The sequence below is a fragment of the Python bivittatus genome, unplaced genomic scaffold (assembly GCF_059951505.1).
Source record: "Python bivittatus isolate LINGU-HERP-01145 unplaced genomic scaffold, Pbiv_v1 ctg000210_np1212, whole genome shotgun sequence".
Lineage (NCBI taxonomy): Eukaryota > Metazoa > Chordata > Lepidosauria > Squamata > Pythonidae > Python > Python bivittatus.
The window spans coordinates 14,520,075-14,536,598 of NW_028277053.1; the positions used below are offsets into that span (position 1 = coordinate 14,520,075).

Genomic DNA, 16,524 nt, shown 5'->3' on the forward strand with positions numbered 1-16,524 from the left:
TGAGACCGTAAAAACTGTTCCCATCAGAATATGACGTACCTTCATAATTTAGCATGAGGTTCCTTTATTTGTGATTGCAGTGTGTGTGTGTGTGTGTGTGTGTGCGTGCGTTTATTTATTTATTTATTTAAAAAAGCACCTTCAGAATCACCTCCAAACCAGGGGGTCAAAATAGCACTAGGAAATTCATCCATTTTGCTACCAAACTCAGGGCAGTGGACCCTCAGATGTGGTCTGGGGGTTCCATGCAACTCACAGGCTACCAACCTGGCTTGGGGTTTAAGAGACATACTTGGTTGTTACAACCCCGCCTGGTTATTAAATAAGAAAACATTTTTCTTCTTTATAATACTGCTGTTTTACAAGCCTGTTTCTTAGAAGTATGAGGAAAGTCTTTTTCCTTGGTTATCCCAATTTGTAACTGCCACTCCTTCCCCATCCTTTGGCAGCCAACCTGAAGAGGTGCCGTTTTGCATTATCCTACGCGCTTCCTCCACAGTTCTCAACCTTTTCTTTTATGTGGACCACCATCAAAAGCTTTTGTGGCAACACTTTGTGGTTGGGTAATGGCATCTATAAGACCCAAAATTAAATAAGGATGAAATCTCTCACCAAATTTTGACTACACTCACTTGTACCATGGCCCAGCATAGGGAACGATGGTGCTAAACGATTCTGGGATCCTTAAAAATTAATTCATAACTGAGTAGTATCCATGTTAATTGAACAGTTGCAAATGCCACTTCACAGAATCCTGCTCCCCAAAGATGTGAAAATAGTCCTCTTTTTAAAAAGGATTGGAGGGGAGAGGGCACCATGAGTTGCAAGCCAGTGAAATGGGCTGTTCCTATTTATATAGTATTGAACAGCATGTTAGAAGGAAAAAAACAATAGCCAAGCTTACTGAAGAACTAGTCTTCTTGAAAAGAAACCGAGATGGCTTCTGCAGACTTAAGTTTTGTCTTCCTAAGGTCATAGACTATACTGAGAATGTAAGAAAATATGTTGACATTATATACTTGGACTTCCTGAAAGCCTTTGTCAACATGCCCTCATTAAAGGCTCGGGGGGGGCAGGGGGTAGGGGAGAAATTAAAACACTCAACAACCACAGGGTAGGAAGAAAGATCTCTAAGGGATATGTACTGGCCAGAGAACCTGAGAGAGTAAGAATGAGTAGACAGAGGTTCAAATTAGAAAGGTGTTCTAAATATTCTTCATCTGTTCTTAAAACAGTGAAGAGGGAGTGAGTCATGAAATTCTTTTGATCTCACAGTATTGAAAGGAGACTGTGAAGTAATGCTCTAAGTGGCTCCAGTTCTACAACATCATGTGGCTTATGAAACATGGCAGAACCCGAACGAATCACTTGTGTTCAGAGATCAAAGCAAAGATACTGGCCATATCCAACCAATTTAAGTGGTTTTGTGCCCAGGCTCTTTTCTTTCACTATGAAAACCATCTTTATATAAGCAGACTTTCCACAACGGTTTTGAAACTCCTGTTCAGCTCAGCGGCTCCCTAGGAGGATGCATGCTGACGCACCCAGCGGTGTTCTCCATACCGCTCCTTCTCCTAGGCTTTATCCAACGTGAAGCCTCCACTTGCCTTCTACAACACCCAGGACCGTCCTGGCGCCTCTGCAACGGCGCTACATAAAAGAGGACATGGAAGGGAGTACTAAATGGTTGCAATTAACATTCACCCTGCTCCTGCAACTGAGTTCCATTGCTATAGCAACTGGAGTTGCCCAGACGACACAAGGGCTCTGGCTTCAGCTTGTGTACAACATAATCACAACTGAACAGAATAGCTCCAGTTCTGGCCCATGCATTTGCCTGCTGGCACTTTAAAATGTTCACTTTATTTTTCAGGATTAATTAAGAAATTATGTCTTGATTTTCCTAGCATTCAGTACCTCTAAGTGTAATTAACGAGGAAGATTTGAAAGAACTCAATTTCTGCTTTCCTTTAGAAAACGATAAAATAAAATAAAAACATGCCCTGGAATGCAGCCAGAAAGCCAAACAGGAGTTCTTTCAAATATGCAAATTCTCACAGGTGGCTAATATTTTAAAGCAGCTCATAGAAAAGGGGATAAAATATATTTATTCCCAAGCAATAGAGCTGGTCCAAATGTAGTCTACAAGCTTTTCTATGGGATGAGCTTGGAAAGCCAAGATAAGAGCGCACAACCATTTAATTATCTCAAAGTGTGTGATTTTTAAATTGAAACGCACTTACGTTAACTGAAATTATATCAGGAATCAATACATGATAAAATAGCCATTTATTTTTTATAAAATTCTACTGAAGCAAGGAAATCTGAAAGATTGAGTGCCATTTTGGGCTGGAACTTACACCATGTTTAACAAAAACTGACACCAAATTTCCCAAATGTTTCAAGTATTTTGCCACTGCTTTCTTGTCAACCAACAGAATCCTTCACATAATAGTTAAATAGAAACAGTTAAAAACAACCTGCACAAGGTGATCTCAGAAACCTAAAGACTGAACTGTTGGCAATAAAACATGAAAAAAAACGGGATGAAAGAAAAACCCTTCAGATACTAGCTTCTCCAATACTGGGTGGGACAAGATACAACTGCATAAAATCCAGTTATTTTACTGAACTGGAGCCAAAGTATCAACACTGGTAGGTAGGGCAAGCCATTCTGTTTGGTTTGCATTAAGAAAACCAAAAAGGATAGGGCATGAACACAGCCAGCTCTTGTTAGGAAACAGGCGCCTCATTTCACTACAGTTTCTGACAGACTGAGAAACTTCAGAGGAGAGATGCAAGAATGTTAAATAGTAGAAAGGGTAATTATAGGTATTGGAACATCTGTCCATTTAGAGGTTCAAGGCAGTTAATACCATATTACATGAATTATAAATTTGCACTGTCCAGACCGTTACACACACCCTTTACAGCAAAGCATCATTTGGTTTATATATTTTGCTAAAACAAGGGCTGCTGAAAGGACCACCTGATACATTTCACAATCTTCCATTCAAATTTATGGCCAATTTACAGTTGAATGCACCTCTTTCATGCACTGGTGACACTTTCACATGCTGTATTTTAAAAAAAAGCATGTTAAAAGGACATTAGCCTAGAGTAAACCACTTTCTGTTTAGACCGGGGGGAGAAATTTATGGTCTTCCAGATGTTGAACTACAACTAGCATTTTTCTCAAGATAATTCATCTTTAAAATGAAAAGGTTGTCTTAGGTGTGCTGAGATTATGGTAACAGAGAAGGTTCTATGGGAGAAAGCATTTTTTAAAATTCAGGGCTGTCTTGTTTTGCACACTATTCACACCAAGAATATACTTATATACTTCTCTGAAGATATATAAGCATAATATATGAAGAGGCAAACTGATTAATAAATGGACTATACGACCTGAAGCTGTTGTATAAAGTGGTTTTCAATTCAGATTCTGCAGATATGAAAGTAGTTAATGTTCAAGGAACAGACCTTTCTGCTTTATTTGACACATGTAAAATAAATGAGTGAATAAAGTAACACTCAGCAAGGTTTAGAAATAAATGCAATTTTTCTCCTTCTGTTGAAGTCTTATCAACCCTATTTTATTGGATTTTGTTTGATAACCCTCTTCAGGGTGAAAAGTGGAATATAATTGTTCTTTTCAATAAATAAAAAGGAATCCAGGTTTTCATAGCTAATGAAATTTGGTAAACCAATTATCATCAGAATAAGTGGGAAATTATGCACCTTCCTTTTCACAGAACTGTGAAGATACAATGATTAACTTCAAGGCCAAAACAGAGGACGTCCTAGTGAATATTCCGGGGAACAAAAAAGATACGCTATATGCAAGCTACAGGTAGTCCTTGCTTAACGACAATAGAAACAGGAAAATTGCTCATAAAGCAGGACAGTCATTGAGTGAGTTATCATGTGACCAGACCTGATTTTATGTCCATTTTTATGATGCTCGTTAAACAAATCACCATGGTTGTTAAGCAAATCACGTGGCTGGTAAGTGAATCCACCTTCTCTAATGGACTTTTTTTGCAAGAATTCATATAACAACCATGTGATTCACTTAACAACCATGGTGATTCACTTAATGACTGTCATAAAAGGTCACAAATTGTGAACATGTGACCACGGGCTGCACCAGTTTGCAACAGTCTTAAGTACGAGTACAGGTCGTAAATCACTTTTTCCGAGGCTGTTGTAACTTTGAACCATCATTAAACAAACAGTTGTTAAGCAAGGACTACCTGTATAGATAAATCTCAGGTTTTAGATCCAGCTGAATTCTTGAGCCTTACGTATCATCTGGTTTAACTAGAGCTACTAGACCTGGGCTGGGAAACTCCAGGTAACCGTTGGGTGGCAGTAAGGAGCTAAAAGTCTGCTGCGATCTATTGGTCACATGAAGGTTTGCAGCCCAACTCTGACAGCCCTTGTTTTATCTATGAAACATTAATGTCATAAAAACCTATTTAGTAGCAGTAACAGCTTTGCTCCACTGGCCTGGCTTTCAACTGCATGCCTCAGTCAAAAATAACTAGCCTCAGAATAACATTTTCATTTCTCTCAGTACTGATGCCAAACATACAATATTGCACTGATTGATTGATTGTGGTACGAATGTATTTATAAATGTTTATAGATTTTCATGTTTTTTTATCTCGAGATGTTTAAATTATCCACACAGTTGCCCTCCAATTCAGTAAGACACAGGCTTGTGAATGCTTTAGTTAAAGAGCACTTCAAGTAGAACCTAATTTCACAGCAGGGAGGAGTTGCACCTAGAAATAAAAGGGCCATTATGATTGTTTGCTGGATGCCATGAAATGGGGTTAACTCAGAGATTCATTGGTCGTGTCCCATTTTCAGCCAGGGCCAAGCAAACAGAAAAGGGCCCAACTGAAAGCAGGGTGTAAGCTGGAGACTGATTAGTTAGGAAGCTATTGCTAAAGGCAGCCAGAGCGCAATCTGTCCCATGAGCTCTCTCAGAGCAGTTTTCTCTGCCCTGAGAGACTCCACTGGAAATCCCTTAATGCACTATGCCCTTCATTTATTTTTGCTACTGGACATTTGAGAGCATTTTAGAATGCTGCTTTCTGAACAGCTGCCTGATGATGGATTGTACTGAATTAAATATGTTTTTATTTCCCCCCGTGGTATGAACAGGCAAAGACTACCATCTACAGTGCGACTGTGAAACTAGATCTTTCATTTGATAAATTCACACTACTGAATAATATGGAATAATGCTGAATAATCCAAGTACAGTTCAACATCTGGATTCTACTTAGGTGAGTCTACGAATATGGAAAGTGCTCAATATTCATGACAAAACTGGTTTAGCTTAGCAGTATAAAATTACTTCTGAGTATCAACAGAGCTACTATGATTTATGTAATATAGACCAGGATGAAAAAATATTAACTTTATGTTGTTCTTTAAAAATATTTGAAAATTAAAATTACTTAAGTGTTATCTCTTTATGGCAACTTAGATACAAAATCACACAAATAACTGAGTTTAAAAAAATCCTTGTAAAATATACCACCAGTCTTCACATTAAAACAAAACTAAACCACTCATTTCATTCCGATTTCAGAAAAAAAATTGCTACATCTATTTTCCAAATTGTGAGTGACTGGCACCCCCTAGTGTTAGACTTAGAAGACAAAGTGTGTGAGGGTGTGTGTGTGTGTGTGTGTGTGTGTGAGTGTGAGAAATACGTTAGGAGAAAATATGGCTAATGCTGTAGAACTTGTGGAGGAAAGTGTAGAACTTCCTATCACCTTTAGAAAAGATAATTCCTTATATAGAAACAGAATTATGAGATTAGTACTGAACTCATAACAGGTTTCATGAACAGGGAAGCACTGATCTGGAAAACAACCTGTTGGGAAAATCTAAATTAGCCTAAATTATTCTATTTTCAGCTTACTTTCATTACTTATTCAGCTCATTGGCTTTATGTTTTATAATAACGTTACCTAGAATTCGTATCAATATAGCCACTATTATTTTTATATTTTACAAGACTTACCATGTACATAATACACAATTAGTGAAAATAAATGAAACAAGTTCCAGAGAATCTCCACAATTTATAGCGGGTAAATTTCTGGTTTGTCTACTGTTGTCTATTTGCTATAGGGAATAAGGCTCCTACAGTTCCTAAAGACAAGGGCCCAGAAACCCACCTTCTTCTCTACAAGACGAGGAGTTAAATACTACCTTAGTATTAACTACGTAAGCATGTAGTTTCAGGGTTCCAGCAGGTGTTTTTCGAAACTCTTCCTGGAGAATTCACAGATTAAATTTTGAGTCCATATGGAGTATGTCAGTATATAAACAGATCTGATAAATAAACCTTCTCCATGTAAATCATCTATTCTATCAATGGGCTACAGAACTTCCCCGCTGTTGACTAAAGTACACTTTGAGGATGGGGTGAAAGAAAAAGACTGTAAACAATTTACAAGAAATGTGAAAATCCCTTTTATCCCCTGCTTTACTTTCTCCTACTTAAAATTAGATAAGCAGGAAAAAAAGTACGCTGCTATTCGTATATATTCACTTCCAGAATTTGCTTTCATAAGATAATGACCTTAAGCCATCAAACATTCATGACAGCAAATGGAACATCTGTGTCCAGGACTAGTATACCTCTGATTACCTCTGGTTATAAACCAATGTAGCCTTGCTTGTGAGTGTTCAGAAATATCTTGGTTGACTGTTGTTAGAAACAAATACTGAACCAGATGATCATTACTCTGAACCATGCTACGTAATCCACATGTTCTTTAGGGACCGCATTTCCAAGATTAAAACCAAGAAGAATCTTAGGAATGTATATTTCAGCTTGTCATATTTATTCTTAAAGGGTAATTCACTTTGATTTTATTAAAAAAAAATGGTTTTGTAATTTAAAAACATGAACACATTCTGATCAGCTTGCATAACATCTGTCAAAATAGTTTAGTTATGCATTTTCTTTAGTTATCCAAAGAATAGTGTATGTCTGTATAATAGAAGAACATGTACACATATTCCTCCATGGCTAGGGCTTCCAAGAGGTTGGCCAGTAAAGCATTGACGGGATCCAGATTTGATTTATCTTCAACAAGTTTACTGTGGGACCATGGAATATATAGAACTTTAAATGGAACAGCTAACTCTCCTATAGTTTATGCATATGTATATTATTGTATGTTTAAACTTTTGAAACTGATAATTGAAGAATGGGGGAAAAAATGAATTCAGAGTAAAGCACCATATCTCCCCATCTAGTAAGTCAAGAAAGTCCATTGACCAAATGTGTCAACTTCCATGTTGGTCCTGTGTCAAAGCTCAACATCAATTTACCTATTTTTATAAACAGCACAATCTGTTTCAGAGATTAAATACCTGCTTCTCCAATTAAGAGAGCTCATATATAAATCAACATGCACTTTAAAAGAAGAGAAAATGAAAGCGGGACAACTAAGTCTCATGCTTTATTATACTAGTTTAGTTGCTTACGGGAGTACAGATCAATACAAACTGGGATAAGAAAATGTGATTTATGAATTACCGTGGTTACAAGGTTTCAAAACAGGCGCTGCAGAGGTAGAGCTGAAATTCTCTGGTACATCTGCAGATTTAAAAAAAGCCAAATAAACTAACACAAATATATTTCCAAAGGGTTAAAAAAAAATTAAATAAATAAACGGACAGAAAATTTACACTTTATCTATTTTACCAGTTATCACTTTTTTAATGCAAAGGGACCACAGAAGTATCTTGTCAGAAATAAATCCATAGTTTCTCTGGGGCAAAAGTTACAGAGCAGAATGGAAGGAAAACTTGGGGTAGAGAACCCTGATCTACAATGCAAATCTGAAGGCTGACATTTCTCTTAATCTTGACTCTGAATTACATTCTGTTCTTGGTCATGCTGCCAAACACAGGGAGAGAAAAGGTGATACTTTCAGTGGCTCATGACACTGTACAGCTGTCTCTAGACATTTTTTCATGATATCCTGAACCTACCCTCTACCAACAAAGAATTCAATTTTAATTCCAAGGGGATAAGATGTCTCCTTGAGGCTATTTAGCCAAGAGAAAAAAAGCCTAATAGCTTTTTTACCCTAACTTCAGGCCTTCTTTTTTTATTGTACATATGGGTATTTTCCTGTCATCTTCTTCTCTGGAAGAAGAAAACAAAAAACTTCATTTTTAGATTCTTTCTTTTTTTTTCCCCCCCCTTTAGAATAACAATTTTTCAACAGGTTATCTTTCTGTTCCCCCACCACCATCAATGCACACTGTTCTAACATACTCTTTTGATACCCCTAATTCGTTTTTGATGTTTCTTTTAGAACATTTCACTCTTTTGAAATTCTGAGAGCACATGACCTTTTGCTTCAGATAGGAAATCAGAAGCTTCTTCCAATAAAATGTATGCATGGATACACAATATTTTGGCACAGACACAAGGTCTTGCATGATATGCCTGGAGGCCCCCAAGGGGCCAGAAAATATTGCTGATCTGCTGTGAGACTTTTTCACTTTAGGCAAAACGACTATATTGGTAGAATCACAGTAATTTATGGAAAGCAAAAGGCAGTAAAGGATTCATAAGGTAAAGTTTTATAAATGAGTCATCACCACAACCCATTTTTCCTACAGCAAACCACCTATTTATGTAACTTGTCCCGCATAATTTCATTTAACTATTTCATTATCTTTAAAGATTGTAGTATATTTTCATTACAAAAATTATTTCTGATTTTATAAAAATATATACAGCCCTTTATACACAAACCTGATTTCTTGTTTATCCGTTATGCTTTAAATCAATTTTTCAGCAGCTTCTAGTCATTTCTGGCTGCATCCTCTTCCCACCAGGGAATTTAAAATAAAACCTCATTTTTATTGTCTCGTTGACGTGTAAAATATACTGCTCAAGTGGATGTCCCTGCTACATTTGCCTTTACTATATGAAATGGATTAAAACCACTCCAAAGCAGTTTTGGCCTGCATTTTTCCACTAATGGGTGGGTTATTTTAAATTAGGCTTGTGGCATGATTCTATAGAAAATGAGAGAGAGAGAGAGAGAGAGAGAGAAGTATTTACCTTTAAACTTGGGTGTCCGCTTTCTTCGGTCACGGAAAGCAGCGCCGGACTGCAGAGCCTCCAGCAAACTATCCATCACGCCTGTCTCATCATTCTCTGTAAAAAGAAATGGAGGGAATTCCTTCTGCTTTCTGGGTTACCATAGTAATGCCAAAGGATTTACAGGGATACAGGAAATACTGTAGCAATAAAAAGCTGACAATTCCAAATTCAGAGAAGCCTTTAATTTACTCATAAATCAGATTTTCAAGAAGTGAGCTCAGATAGTTTTACCCTGCAGCTGCTAAAGCAGACTTGACTTAATTTGATTAACCTCACAACAATGCATTCCAAAATGAGATACAGCAGTAATTTTAAGTGCAATGTAACTTTATCCTTATGCCTTTACGTCCCTCTAAACCTGGTATGAAACCAGGGATCATCATAACCTGAGCTTCTCTTGCAGAAATTTATCTGTAAGGACATAACCTTAGGTTAAACCAGGCATTCTTAACGTGGGGACTACCCGTACATTAAACTGTTCTCGTTCTGCTTTTTTATGGATCAGGGACGGTGGATGGATCTCTAATGCTTCCACTCTAGACCTGTAATTTATTACACTTAACTTCTGAATTATTTTTTTAAAGTAACATTGCAATGAAAAGGAAAATTCTTCACAGGACTGCCAGATATGAAGCAATAATTTCTCTCTTATAATGCTGGAGGACCTTATAAAGCTACTTACAATCTCAAGACCAGCTGAAAAACTATGCACATATAATACCCCTTGACAATAATTTCCATTTGTAACTGGAGTAACTTTTTTTAATACGCATGTATACCGTACCTGTTAAATAACTGAGCAACATCTTTGGTTTCTCAAACACAAAGGGTTGATTATACTTTTAAATGATTAGTTACCTTGGTTTTAATTGAAAGGAGCTTACAAGGAGAATAAGATTAGTACCACAAGGTTAAATGTTACAGCCATTTATTTATTTAAATATCTCTAGAGCTGTGTGGCTTAGCCATCACAGCCATTTACTTTGAGAGTAAACAATCTAGGAGTTGCTTAAGGTTTGCTTTTCTTAAGCGAGTGGTAGGTAGAAGTCAACAAGTTAAGCCTGAAATCTGGAGCAGCAGGAAAGGGCCAGCAAATACAAGTATTCATAGTTAAACTAAAACTACGTCAAGCACAAAGTCTGCCAAGTATCAAGACCCTCTGGTTGCTGATTTACAACACTGAGAAACAATAAAAGAATTTCAAACATTTAAAAATCCTTACTTAAAAAAATAGCTAATGAAGTTGCTGATAGCTTTCTGAGCTTCGTTCAAGGTTCTTCCTGTGGTGAACAAAGCCTTATGCAGTTGAGACCCAAACTGCCTGCAGGACTGTCTACTCACTTGCAAAACCTTAAATTCTCCAGCTTTGAAGAAGGCATCTTTGGCAGGTTCCAGCCCTTAGGCTGACTAACAGCAAGAGCAAATTTCTGCTTTTTCCACAATGGGAACTTCACTGGAATAAACTGTCATTGGAGTTCAGGAGGGGGCTTAAAACTTCTTCCCTGCCTCAGGCCCATCAACGTTACTATTTTGTTTGTACGTTTTTATTGTAAGCTGCCCAGAGCTATTAACAGAGTGGGTTGGCAAACAAATTTTCTGGATACAATAAATAAATCCAAGGCAAGACTCTTGTGTTGATTTAAATAATTAGTAGGAATCGTGATGAAGTAGGTGTTCTCTTACTCAAGCCAGACCTAAAGGGTTTAGAGCTTTGTCGGTAATCACCACTACTTTGTATCTCATCTGAAAACAACCTGGCAGCCAGCATTTCTTGCCAATTACACACATATACACTTGAAGTTTATAATTACTTTACTTGGAATCAGAGGCTGTCCTGTTGACAATCCTCAGGCTGCATTAAAAACCGAGCAACATTTATCTAAGAAATTATTTCTGGAGTCAAAAAGTAAACCAAGCTCTTAGTTATGCATAATCACCAGGAAACTCTCTGGGCAGTTGAACATTTAGTAGGAAGATCAAGCACTACAGAAGCTGGATAATCTAGAGCTGCTTTTGCCCTAGGATACAATTTCTTCAGGCAATACAGCTGCTTTATAGTCAAAAAGCAGAAATATATGACTATGCATATATAGACAAGAGAAAAAGAAATAAAGTTCAAAATGTTAACTACAATGGTGGACTTCAAAAAGACACAGGTTAAAAAAAGAAAAGAAAAGAATGTGTGCCTCTTGGCCCCTTAACATCATAGCAGAAGCCAAGAGGCACTTGTAACATTAACACAATCACAGTGTCCTACCATTTTTCAACCTATATTTTCTCTCTTAAAGGTCCGTTTTTTAAAATATCATGTTAAATAAGATCTATCAAAGAGCCTACATCAGTAATCGGCATTGAAAGCCTAACCTTATGTCAACCTATCAATGTTATTAGATACGCTTTTCAGAACTCCGACAGATGTCCTGGAGGACTCCTAAACCAGCCTTACATATTCATCTATTGTGTTAAGATTCTGCTGGACTGTTATATGGATGGCATTGTCTTGTTCCACCTTTTAATTTTGACAGGTTTTTCCCCTAGTTTTTCAATTATTTTATTATGTTAAGTGATTTACGGAGCCCATGAATTAACCCTAAAATGCAGATGATCAATCTTTTAAGTTTCCCGTATGTACCTGCAGCCGATCTGCTCCTCAGTGTTACTTTCCTGCCACTTCACTTTCTCCTTGATTGAGCAAAAGAAACTAATTTTGCAATCCAGCTTCCTGTTATAGGTATGAGAAGCTAGGGTTTGTTTCTTGCAGGAAGCAAGAAAGGGTTAACTGTGGGTGGACATCCTCAATTATTAAATCAGCATTTGTCTAACAGTAGCTACAGTCTGAGGATGAGGAAAATGTGAAAAGAATCCAGAAGGGATCAATCAGACTTAGACACAGCAGGGCAACCAAAGTAAATGGCCTCTTCTGCCTTAGCAACCAAGACGACCGTTTATGAAACAACTGCTCTTAATGCCATCTAGAATAATCAGGTTGCTGACCACATTACCTGTTTTCATTTCTAGCAGGTGCTTCTTCTTTTGTTGCGTTTCCCGTTTTTCTTTTTCTGCTTTTTCTTTAGCTATTCTAGCACGTCTCTGCTTTTCTTCTGCTTCTTTCCTTCTCATATTATCCTTTGCTGCTTGCTAGCAAAAACAAAAAGTTTCATCGTTACTAAATACGAAGATTTATTTTTTTAAGATTTTACTGCTTAGGTAGAATGATGGCAATTTTTTATTTGGTCCACAGAGACACAGTTCCCTTAAGGAGTGTCATCATTAGGGACCATGGGGCCAAGACTGCTCAGTTGCTCCCCCCTTCCCTGGAACAGCATTCCTTCTGACGTCAGGCTGGCCCCCAACCTACTGCTGTTCTGGAAAGCCATTAAAAGCTGGCTATTTCAGGAAGCCTCAGGAGCGGAGTTGTCAGCTGAGGAAGGCTCCTGTTATGGATTTTTGCATGCTGTTGTTACTCTTGTAATGTTTACTTTGAAACAGTTCATAGTCCTACTAGGATTAGAAAGATGTACTTGCAGTAAGCAAGCAAGTACACAAATTAAAAAATAATTTTGTTCTGTTGTGCAAAAGTAGTACTAATATTTTCGAACTTCAAATCCCCACTTGGTCACAAACTTCACAATATGCCCTTAGATGACTTGTTCTCCGAGCCTGTTTTATACACTAACTTAAAACGATGACAAGGTGAACAAAGCTTCAAATTTAGCTTTGGTTCTCTCTCACGTTTCTGAAAGAAGGATTTTGGTATAACAGTTCAACAACTGCAGAATATGCCCTACCCAGACTGGTCAATCCCATTTTAGTCTAGCCAACCCAATTCATGTAGTTCCAAAAGGCAGCAGCAATAAACAATTCTGTGTTGCTGTCAAGAAAACTACACAAGAATGTCTGCGTAATCTTCAAGAGTTGACTACAGCCTGGGGTGGAGGGGAGCAGAAATCTAATGAATGATATCTCTTAAAAAGTAGGCAGAGGCTAGGACAAAAAGAAACATAAATAAAATGTAATTAGATTTAATACATAGCAGGATTACTTATCCCAAATGATTAGAATTAAATACTATTTTGGGGGCAAAGATGGGAAATAAAACCGAACAACGACAGCAACAGTATGGAAGCACTTGAACATCTGCTATTCCAGCACAGTATATAATTTTGTTATGTGTTCTTTACCTTGAACATTGTTCTGAAGTTGTTCAAGTCAGTTAGAAATTCTTCTACTGAAACTTTCTTTAAATCAATGGCATAATATTCCATGATGTCCCGGTATAGTTTTTCCATGCTATGGTGTATCCTAGAAAGTTTCTGGAACTGCTCTTTTGCTTGAATGAGAAAGCTGTGTTAGGCTTGTTAAAGGTTTATTCAGAGTAGAGTCATATTAAGATAAGTCAGACTGAGACAGATTTTGAAAAAAACATTTCTAAGATTATTCACAAAGTACTAAAAAGTGCTAGAAAAACAGAGTGCAATAACAGATCACCTTTTCTGCTCCACAAAAAGACACAGCAGCATGTCTTTTTTCCCCCTTTTGCAACAATAGCATTTCTCTCGTGATTATGCTTGTATTTAGTATCTTTCAGAAAGGATTTCTCCTAGGAAACTAATGCAACCAGTAATTAAGCATGCCACAAACAATCCTAGCAACTTATCAAAGTGCTAACCCTCTATAACTTTATGGGGAAAAGATTGCTTATTTGATACTAAATTTACCACACAAAAAAAAAATCTTTACCATAATGCTTGGGGTTAGATTTCTATTGAAGTAAATATTATAAAGGATATGTACATATTATCTAGTACAACTGGGGGGGGGAGTTGTATGTAAATCAATCTTTTTTATTTATTATAACCTTTAGCCAGCAAATAAAACAGAAATTTTTTAAAAAGAGGATAGTCAAAATAAACACAAATAAGCATCTACAGCAATACATCATGCATCTTAAATCTTACTATGGATCCCCTGTCGAAGCCTTGATGCCAGATAACAAAATGTTGCAACATTGTTGGTTGTATAAAAAGCCTTATCAGCAGGTAGAAAATCGTCACAGAAACAGCTAGGGATTGCTGCTAGAAGGGAAAGAATAAGATTTTGATGCAATGTCGTATGCATCATTTATTCCAGATAAATGGCAACTATTTCAACTACTGCAGATGCTTGGGTAAAGAATGTGTATTTTCATGCCAATTGCTGTCAGTGTTTGCAAAAGCCAGACAATGTTTCATCAAGGCTTAAAATTGTGGGATTGATTTTGATACACTATTAGGAAAAAAACCTACATAAATCATTTAATTAAAAAGTCCCCGTTCACGTAATTATCTATTTACTTGTTGCAAGTGCTTAATATTTTTTCTTATGCAACATTTTCAAAATGATTACAGTGCCATGATTATTTATTAAACATGTTGTACAGAATTTATTTAAATTTATTACTGCATAGAACACTTCTATTTTATCAGTTCTACTGCAGCACTGGAGGCTTTCTTGTCTCTATACAAAACCCAATAATCAATCTGAGCTATGTTTGGCTTTATTTGTATGTTTCAACTCCCCCCCCCCCCACAGCCCCAAAACCTGGAGCTTTACAAAATCTACATTAAGTATCATGCTCAGAAATCATGAAAAGGTGCAGCTACTAATGAAGCAATGTTTCTAAACTGAGTGCCTCCAGGGCTTTTAGATTGTCAGCTGTTACCAGTTCACTAAATGTAATAGAAAACCTTCATTCAGAGGACATTTATTACCGCAAGCCTTACTGGCATTTTGATTTACTGTATTATTCACAGGAATCTTCCCCCCCCACCCCAGAGTCATTACCTTCAAGTGGGGAAGTGGGTGTCAAAAGACTTGCAGATGCCTTTGAAGATTAATCCTTGACAGTAACCCTTTTTGCAACAACTAAACCCAGCTTCTCTGCAGAACAGAGGCGTCTTTCATTTCTTTCCCTTTTTTCCCCGTCCCTTGTTATTGTGGTTAGAAGGGAGGGGAACTCATGCACATATTCATGTATTTCTAAGTACGAGACTGGCTTACGTGTCTAGGATAGAGTGGTTAAGAGTGTGCAATAAATTCTGGAAAAAAAGAAGTGAAATATAACATACTAATCTGGCCATAAAATCAATTTTCAATTAAAAATGGATTTGCTATCTTTAAATAGCCCTTCAAAATAAGAAACAAGATATAAAGACAAAAGAAAAGCTAATGAGTAGCATTAAAATAGTACATCCTTTTTTTGCTGTAATTTACTTTGTAAATCATATGTGCGTGTTTGTGTTTAAGTTTTTAAATACTTTGCAAAAAATCTTTGTTTAACTTAGTGTTTAAATCCAGAGAAGCATCAGATAGCAGTAGAGCTACAGAAGACTGACGGCCCCCTACAGATGGCCCTGATTTTTGCTACCCAGATAGGATAAACCTAATCTATATTCTGATATAATTCTGACTTCTTTCTCCATTATAGTTGCATGGACTTAATGTCTGAGCTGATTTCTCTAATTTTCCATCTACAACCAAATGCCACAAAAAAGCAGAGCTGTACATAAACAGGTCTGCAAAAACCTGAAACACCGACAGATGGCCGCAGAGAGTATTCAGAATCACTCTGCTACCATCCACTGGACTTGCAAGTCCAGATGCAATGGCCCTAATATAAACAGAGTAGTGGGTCATCTTAAGATATTGTAGCTGAGTTGCCTATAGAATACAAGCTTATGCTGAATGAAACTTTAAAGGAACCTCATCCTGCCTTTCTTTAATTTCTGATGGTGCTTCTTTACCGGGCACTGTTCTAAAAACCAAACCATTCTGTTTGCCAGCCATAACAATAATAGCTAGAACAGGTTCTTCAGGCTACGTAGCATCACCTCAGCATCTCGCTTGCTGACAGGGACCCACTGGCTTTGATGAGAGACAGTCTCTACGTTTATTGCTGACCGGAAATCCCTTATGGAATTTTCACATAAAACTGGGAAAAGAGTGAACGTGTGATTTATGGTTTTGATGATTAAATAGGATAGATTATAGAAAGAAGAGAGTATGATGTAACCTTAGAGAGGTTGAAAAGTAATTGTATTTATAACTGCTGCGAAGAATATAGGAAGCTACTTCTTTATACTTTTATATCTTTCTTTATATCTCTTTTTTCTCTTCTCTGATTGCACTTTTAGATTTTTCTGTTACTTCTCTTTTTCTTTTTCCCTGCCCTAATTTAGTTTCCATTCGTTCTTATTGTTCTTCAAATTTTTTAAAAATGATGGATGGATGGATGGATGGATGGATGGATGGATGGATGGATGGATAGATAGATAGATAGATAGATAGATAGATAGATAGATAGATAGATAGGCAGGCAGGCA

At 37.0% G+C, this 16,524-nt stretch overlaps 1 protein-coding gene and 1 long non-coding RNA gene across 3 annotated transcripts in view; one reads left to right on the forward strand and one right to left on the reverse strand.

Moving 5' to 3' along the window:
• The window catches only part of DIAPH3 (diaphanous related formin 3), a 108,732-nt gene that overhangs the window by 41,851 nt on the left and 50,357 nt on the right, over positions 1-16,524 (reverse strand). The window contains exons 24-27 of the mRNA XM_088139512.1: positions 13,345-13,508; positions 12,166-12,301; positions 9,122-9,217; positions 7,577-7,636 (exon numbers count right to left, since the gene is read on the reverse strand). Of these exons, the coding sequence (XP_087995638.1) occupies positions 7,577-7,636; positions 9,122-9,217; positions 12,166-12,301; positions 13,345-13,508 (456 nt within the window). The remainder of the gene's footprint in view (positions 1-7,576; positions 7,637-9,121; positions 9,218-12,165; positions 12,302-13,344; positions 13,509-16,524) is intronic.
• The window catches only part of LOC148216169 (uncharacterized), a 58,736-nt gene that overhangs the window by 32,941 nt on the left and 9,271 nt on the right, over positions 1-16,524 (forward strand). For both annotated transcript variants that reach the window (XR_015795919.1, XR_015795920.1), the window contains exon 3: positions 5,176-5,300. This is a non-coding gene — a long non-coding RNA (uncharacterized LOC148216169). The remainder of the gene's footprint in view (positions 1-5,175; positions 5,301-16,524) is intronic.